At 31.7% G+C, this 8,646-nt stretch overlaps 1 protein-coding gene across 1 annotated transcript; it reads left to right on the top strand.

Annotated features, from left to right (window-relative positions):
- Nucleotides 1-611: 611 nt before the first annotated feature.
- LOC117828099 lies at nt 612-1,823 on the top strand. The gene is made up of 3 exons (XM_034705093.1): nt 612-640; nt 723-882; nt 1,236-1,823. Exons 2-3 carry the CDS (start codon nt 723-725, stop codon nt 1,799-1,801), a joined length of 726 nt encoding a protein of 241 aa, XP_034560984.1. The 5' UTR covers nt 612-640; the 3' UTR covers nt 1,802-1,823.
- The last annotated feature ends 6,823 nt before the right edge of the window (nt 1,824-8,646 follow it).

The raw sequence follows: 8,646 nt of genomic DNA, 5'->3' as shown, positions 1-8,646 counted from the left end.
TCTGAGGGGTATACTACGAAGCAAGTTCAGCATATCCTATATATCTTCTCCTGATCCAGCTTCACTGAACCTGACAAAGGAGATCGCTCTAATCTGTCACACGAAGCTGGTTATCAACATGATGAGTCAATCCAGAATTACCCTGAGCGCGTTCACATGAACGGGGCGGAGAAGGCAACATGTGACCAATCACAGACACGGACAGTCTGCTGTCAGCACATCCACATAAATTTCAAACACTGCACTGATATTAGAAAAATATGAAGAAGTTAAAGACATAATCCAGATTAACTTCAACACAGCTGAGTTTAAAACATGAAGGAAGAACCGGAGGATCAGACAAATACTGTTTGAATGAACTAATGATGTCTTATTTCTAATCACTTATTGCAGATAGATCGAGAGGCACCCTACTGCAGGCAAGATGGCGCCGCCACAACATCCACACCGGAAGTCCATACCGGAAGTCCATACCGGAAGTGATTCTTTAACCCCCTCTCTACCCAATGCCGGATGCTTCGAACTGGAAGTTTCTTCTTCGTGTAGCGTATTGATTGCATTAGTCTGTCGCTGCTAAATCAATTAGCAGAAAGCTAGCGATAAATCAGCCTTCTCGAGACACGACACTCCAATAATTAAAGTGAACACACATGCACACTGCTCCTTCCATTGTGTGTGCGTGTGCTTGCGTATTGAAATGTATATTTATTCCTTTCTTCCAGATGCATCCGTCGATTATTGAAGGAGACCAGGGGTTGGAGTACACAAGTGTGTCACCATCCCACTTTGGCTGTCCCCTCTGCCCCAGCTTCACCACACGGAGTGCAGGAGTCATCAAGAGGCACCTGGAAGCTCATGTGACAAATGCAGTGCATTTCATGGGTATGGCCTTAAAAATTATCTTTTTGAGATCATATACCTTCACATGTCATTTTTAACGATACCTTGGTTTCTGCATGTCTAAGGTCATACTTTAACCAGTGTTATATTGTTGTTGCACTCCTTTGCAACTGTTTATAAGCTTATCACATAAAGCAAGTTTCTTTCAAGTGATCCCTCGCAGCACTCAGGGGAATTGTTTCACTTTTTGAAATAGACGTAACTGTTTATAGTAAGGAAAGATACATCTGTATATACTTTATTTATTTTTATATTTAAATATATGATGTTAAATGAAAAGGTTTCTCTCAGATACTGGATGATTTTTAAAAACAATTACTCTCGCCTTTTTTTAGAAATGATGATCTGCAGATGCAATCTCCACTGCAGAGATGGAAGCCATTTTCACTGCCCATTTTGTTTAACCACAATCATCCGCAAAGACTCCATAACAACACACCTCAAGGAGTGCCAAAATAAGTCTGAAGTATCGGTTCCACCCTCTCAACCGCCCTCACCAGAGGCCCACCCTCCTGCGGATTTTACAACATCTATTGTGGCAGCTGTGAAAACGGACCACTCCTACATTGAAACGTCCCCGAAGACCCCTGCACCTGCTCCAGATGAGCCAGATGTGGGTCAGTCACCGCCGGCTACTGCTTCAGAGGAGCCCATTGCTTCAGAGCCCATTGCTTCAGAGGAGCCCATTGCCCCAACCCACATTAAGTGCCTGTACTGCCCAGTTGTCCTCTTTAAGAGGAATTTGGTTATACATGTTCAACGAAAACATGATAAAGAAAAAGACATCACGGAACAGTCACACTTGCAAAGCACATTGGTTGACCAATCTAACGGCCTGTACGCCGTTCGAAAAACGGCAAAAGGATTCAGTGTTCCTGTCCACATCAAGCATTCAATCTGAATAAAACTGTTTGACAAGCTCAGAGTGTTTACGCCCATCTAATGTCTCAAAATAGAAGGAGAAACCATTCCCTCCGTTTGTTCTTGTGGTTAATGAACACCCCTGTCACTGTGTCATTGTAACGTGTTACAAATTATGTTAAAAAAGAAACAGTCACCACACACCTCTACATTTTCCTCCTCCTCTCGCCCCTGCACCATAGATAACATTCTGCTCTTCTCTCGTGACTGTGGATCTACTCTGGATCTGTATTTCATTCATTCATTAATCTATACATGTGATCACATAGGCAGACAGCATGCAAGGTAATTTGGAACAAACACTACAGCAAACTTAGATAATGTGACAAGTCCCCATGGAAAGAGACTCCTGCACGCTGCACAGTTATCATAATGAACCTGTGGGGAACAGCTGTGCAGGAAGGAAGAGGGGTCACTGGGGGAATCAGTCAAAGGGAAGCAGGTGTGCAGGGGCAGGACACACACCACAGGGAACTGGTGGGCAGGTGAGGTACAGTCAGGCTAACACAACATAAAATAACATATGACCCAGACAAAACAAGAGAGGCATATGCAGATGTCATCACGGCAGCATCATAATCAGCTTTAAGTATTTCAACACACACTCGGAACAAAAGGCTGTGCATGGCTGAGACGTTAACACTAGAACTTAGTGATTCGTGCAGGCTTCTAAGTAACTTGAATTCTCAACAGCCTATACACTTTTGTCAATCAACTAGTCAATAATACTGATACGATTAAAATGTAAGTGCAAAAAAGTTCATAGAATTACGCGTAAACCTACGTGTTTTTGAAGGCTTTTATTTTGCGTTCACGTTCCTGTTTTTCAAGGCATTTATTTTTTTGAAGGCTTTTATTTTTGTAATTTCCGGTATTGACTTCCGGTGTGGGTGTTATTGCAACATTTTTAGCTTTGTAACTTCCGGTATGGACTTCCGGTATGGACTTCCGGTGTGGATGTTGTGGCGGCGCCATCTTGCCTGCAGTAGGGTACTCTTGGATTATTATATTATTGATCATTAGATATATCTGACTATAATAACTCTGTTTATTGATCATTAGATATATCTGACTATAATAACTCTGTTTATTAATCATTAGATATATCTGACTATAATAACTCTGTTTATTCATCATTAGATATATCTGACTATAATAACTCTGTTTATTAATCATTAGATATATCTGACTATAATAACTGTTTATTAATCATTAGATATATCTGACTATAATAACTCTGTTTATTAATCATTAGATATATCTGACTATAATAACTCTGTTTATTGATCATTAGATATATCTGACTATAATAACTCTGTTTATTGATCATTAGATATATCTGACTATAATAACTCTGTTTATTCATCATTAGATATATCTGACTATAATAACTCTGTTTATTGATCATTAGATATATCTGACTATAATAACTCTGTTTATTCATCATTAGATATATCTGACTATAATAACTCTGTTTATTCATCATTAGATATATCAGACTATAATAACTCTGTTTATTAATCATTAGATATATCTGACTATAATAACTCTGTTTATTAATCATTAGATATATCTGACTATAATAACTCTGTTTATTGATCATTAGATATATCTGACTATAATAACTCTGTTTATTGATCATTAGATATATCTGACTATAATAACTCTGTTTATTGATCATTAGATATATCTGACTATAATAACTCTGTTTATTAATCATTAGATATATCTGACTATAATAACTCTGTTTATTCATCATTAGATATATCTGACTATAATAACTCTGTTTATTCCTCATTAGATATATCTGACTATAATAACTCTGTTTATTAATCATTAGATATATCTGACTATAATAACTGTTTATTCATCATTAGATATATCTGACTATAATAACTCTGTTTATTCATCATTAGATATATCTGACTATAATAACTGTTTATTCATCATTAGATATATCTGACTATAATAACTCTGTTTATTGATCATTAGATATATCTGACTATAATAACTCTGTTTATTAATCATTAGATATATCTGACTATAATAACTCTGTTTATTAATCATTAGATATATCTGACTATAATAACTCTGTTTATTGATCATTAGATATATCTGACTATAATAACTCTGTTTATTGATCATTAGATATATCTGACTATAATAACTCTGTTTATTCATCATTAGATATATCTGACTATAATAACTCTGTTTATTGATCATTAGATATATCTGACTATAATAACTCTGTTTATTAATCATTAGATATATCTGACTATAATAACTCTGTTTATTGATCATTAGATATATCTGACTAGAATAACTGTTTATTCATCATTAGATATATCTGACTATAATAACTCTGTTTATTGATCATTAGATATATCTGACTAGAATAACTGTTTATTCATCATTAGATATATCTGACTATAATAACTCTGTTTATTCATCATTAGATATATCTGACTATAATAACTCTGTTTATTGATCATTAGATATATCTGACTATAATAACTCTGTTTATTAATCATTAGATATATCTGACTATAATAACTCTGTTTATTGATCATTAGATATATCTGACTAGAATAACTGTTTATTCATCATTAGATATATCTGACTATAATAACTCTGTTTATTCATCATTAGATATATCTGACTATAATAACTCTGTTCATTCATCATTAGATATATCTGACTATAATAACTCTGTTTATTAATCATTAGATATATCTGACTATAATAACTCTGTTTATTCATCATTAGATATATCTGACTATAATAACTCTGTTTATTGATCATTAGATATATCTGACTATAATAACTCTGTTTATTGATCATTAGATATATCTGACTATAATAACTGTTTATTAATCATTAGACATATCTGACTATAATAACTCTGTTTATTCATCATTAGATATATCTGACTATAATAACTGTTTATTAATCATTAGATATATCTGACTATAATAACTCTGTTTATTAATCATTAGATATAACTGACTAGAATAACTGTTTATTAATCATTAGATATATCTGACTATAATAACTCTGTTTATTCATCATTAGATATATCTGACTATAATAACTGTTTATTAATCATTAGATATATCTGACTATAATAACTCTGTTTATTCATCATTAGATATATCTGACTATAATAACTGTTTATTATCATTAGATATATCTGACTATAATAACTCTGTTATTAATCATTTTTGAAGTTATCTTATTATTATAACTCTGTTTATTCATCATTAGATATATCTGACTATAATAACTCTGTTTATTCATCATTAGATATATCTGACTATAATAACTCTGTTTATTCATCATTAGATATATCTGACTATAATAACTCTGTTTATTTATCATTAGATATATCTGACTATAATAACTCTGTTTATTCATTAATTATGACTATAATAACTCTGTTTATTCATCATTAGATATATCTGACTATAATAACTGTTTATTCATCATTAGATATATCTGACTATAATAACTCTGTTTATTTAGCATTAGATATATCTGACTATAATAACTCTGTGTATTAATCATTAGATATCTGACTATAATAACTCTGTTTATTAATCATTAGATATATCTGACTATAATAACTCTGTTATTGATCATTAGATATTCTGACTATAATAACTCTGTTTATTGTCATTAGATATATCTGACTATAATAACTCTGTTTATTCATCATTAGATATATCTGACTATAATAACTCTGTTTATTGATCATTAGATATATCTGACTATAAGAACTCTGTTTTATCATTAGATATATCTGACTATAATAACTCTGTTTTTCATCATAGATATATCTGACTATAATAACTCTGTTTATTGATCATTAGATATATCTGACTATAATAACTCTGTTATTGATCATTAGATATATCGGACTATAATAACTGTTTATTAATCATTAGACATATCTGACTATAATAACTCTGTTTATTCATCATTAGATATATCTGACTATAATAACTGTTTATTAATCATTAGATATATCTGACTATAATAACTCTGTTTATTAATCATTAGATATAACTGACTAGAATAACTGTTTATTAATCATTAGATATATCTGACTATAATAACTCTGTTTATTCATCATTAGATATATCTGACTATAATAACTGTTTATTAATCATTAGATATATCTGACTATAATAACTCTGTTTATTCATCATTAGATATATCTGACTATAATAACTGTTTATTAATCATTAGATATATCTGACTATAATAACTCTGTTTATTATCATTAGATATATCTGACTATAATAACTCTGTTTATTAATCATTAGATATATCTGACTATAATAACTCTGTTTATTCATCATTAGATATATCTGACTATAATAACTCTGTTTATTCATCATTAGATATATCTGACTATAATAACTCTGTTTATTAATCATTAGATATATCTGACTATAATAACTCTGTTTATTCATCATTAGATATATCTGACTATAATAACTCTGTTTATTCATCATTAGATATATCTGACTATAATAACTGTTTATTAATCATTAGATATATCTGACTATAATAACTCTGTTTATTAATCATTAGATATATCTGACTATAATAACTCTGTTTATTCATCATTAGATATATCTGACTATAATAACTCTGTTTATTCATCATTAGATATATCTGACTATAATAACTCTGTTTATTCATCATTAGATATATCTGACTATAATAACTCTGTTTATTAATCATTAGATATATCTGACTATAATAACTGTTTATTCATCATTAGATATATCTGACTATAATAACTGTTTATTAATCATTAGATATATCTGACTATAATAACTCTGTTTATTCATCATTAGATATATCTGACTATAATAACTGTTTATTCATCATTAGATATATCTGACTATAATAACTCTGTTTATTCATCATTATATATATATGACTATAATAACTCTGTTTATTCATCATTAGATATATCTGACTATAATAACTCTGTTTATTCATCATTATATATATCTGACTATAATAACTCTGTTTATTAATCATTAGATATATCTGACTATAATAACTGTTTATTCATCATTAGATATATCTGACTATAATAACTGTTTATTCATCATTAGATATATCTGACTATAATAACTGTTTATTCATCATTAGATATATCTGACTATAATAACTCTGTTTATTCATCATTAGATATATCTGACTATAATATCTCTGTTTATTGATCATTAGATATATCTGACTATAATAACTCTGTTTATTCATCATTAGATATATCTGACTATAATAACTCTGTTTATTAATCATTAGATATATCTGACTATAATAACTCTGTTTATTCATCATTAGATATATCTGACTATAATAACTCTGTTTATTCATCATTATATATATCTGACTATAATAACTCTGTTTATTCATCATTAGATATATCTGACTATAATAACTCTGTTTATTCATCATTAGATATATCTGACTATAATAACTGTTTGTTCCCTGACAGTTATCTCTCTCTCTCTGATTTCATCTTGTGTCGTGTGTGACAGTTTAGATGTAATGTTTCAGCTGCAGTCCTGACGGTATCAAACTGAGCGCTGTGGTTAAAGGACTAATGAAAATGAGAACATGATTCAAAGAGATAAGCACGCGCAGTTTTATATTTAATGCAGTAAAACAATTGAATCTGAATAATCTGACTTCAGACTCTGTTTATATATGATGTCAGGAAAGATAATCAATAACTGTCATCAGCATTTTATATATAAAATCATACAGGTAGACAAAGTGTCCTGCCCGTCTCTTCTCCACTGCAGGCTTGACCGCAGTTCTCCCCCTCCCCTCACGATCAGCTCTCAGAGCTCCGTGATCTAGCGAGCCGATTGGTCAGTGGGCGGAGTTTTCTACAAACTGATCTCTGATCCTGAGTATAAACTGCTCCGGAGCAGGTTAGGAGTTCAGCATGAGTAACGATGGTGATCTACCCTGGTAAGGAGTGAACCACCTTCATAGTTCTGAAAATCCAGAGTTAACCCTGAAGTTACCTCGATAACCGCAAATCTGGCTTCGTAGTATACCCCTCAGAACAGCGCTTCGTCTTCTGATTTCTGATTGGTTAACCCCTCACCCCACCTCTCACCTTTTGTAACTTTCAAACTCACCTCACGTGTGTGAAGTTTTTACAAGTGAAAAATGAAACATACAAGTTCAGATTTTTGATCCACAAGTTCTCAAAGCGTATTCTGCAGGTTCTCACATCAAGTCTACAAGCTTGTGCATTTTGCAACATATTTACCTTCATAGATCGTGCCTAAACGCTGTAGTGCAATTCTAGGATGGGATGTATAGGGGCGCTGAGCACCCAGAAAGCTGCCCGGCCGGGCAAGATACATTTCACAGCTTTATACATTTTAACGCAATTTCATTCCCACATTTGTGAAAGAAAAGTACTTCTTACTTCTTTCAACATGTTTTTATTTTCTTGACCAAAGATTTTTGATTCCAAGAAAAGTTGATGTTAAATTCTACACAAAGTGTGTCCCATGAATTATATCATCTCAGATAAATAACTATCTGTTCTCTTAACTCTAGACAAGCTGATCAAACATCCAACCAGATACTCTCAGAGTTAAATACTCATGAGTCTGGTCTACTATGATAAGATAAGAGAATAATGTATTCATCCCACAACGGGGAAGGTTATAGTCAGAGCATATTGCATCATATCTGGAAACCACAAACAGATCAAGACCACAAAATGCAGCTAAGTGCTGAAACACTATTAAAATAACAGTAACCAGAAAAAACACCAGA

The sequence above is a fragment of the Notolabrus celidotus genome, chromosome 16 (assembly GCF_009762535.1).
Source record: "Notolabrus celidotus isolate fNotCel1 chromosome 16, fNotCel1.pri, whole genome shotgun sequence".
Classification (NCBI taxonomy): domain Eukaryota; kingdom Metazoa; phylum Chordata; class Actinopteri; order Labriformes; family Labridae; genus Notolabrus; species Notolabrus celidotus.
This window is presented reverse-complemented; position numbering and strand designations above follow the sequence as displayed.

Bases quoted from the DNA above. Each gene is read 5' to 3' on its own strand.
- LOC117828099 (XM_034705093.1), top strand. From the start codon at position 723: ATGCATCCGTCGATTATTGAAGGAGACCAGGGGTTGGAGTACACAAGT. The intron at 883-1,235 runs GTATGGCCTTAA...GCCTTTTTTTAG, and splicing joins AAATGCAGTGCATTTCATGG to AAATGATGATCTGCAGATGC.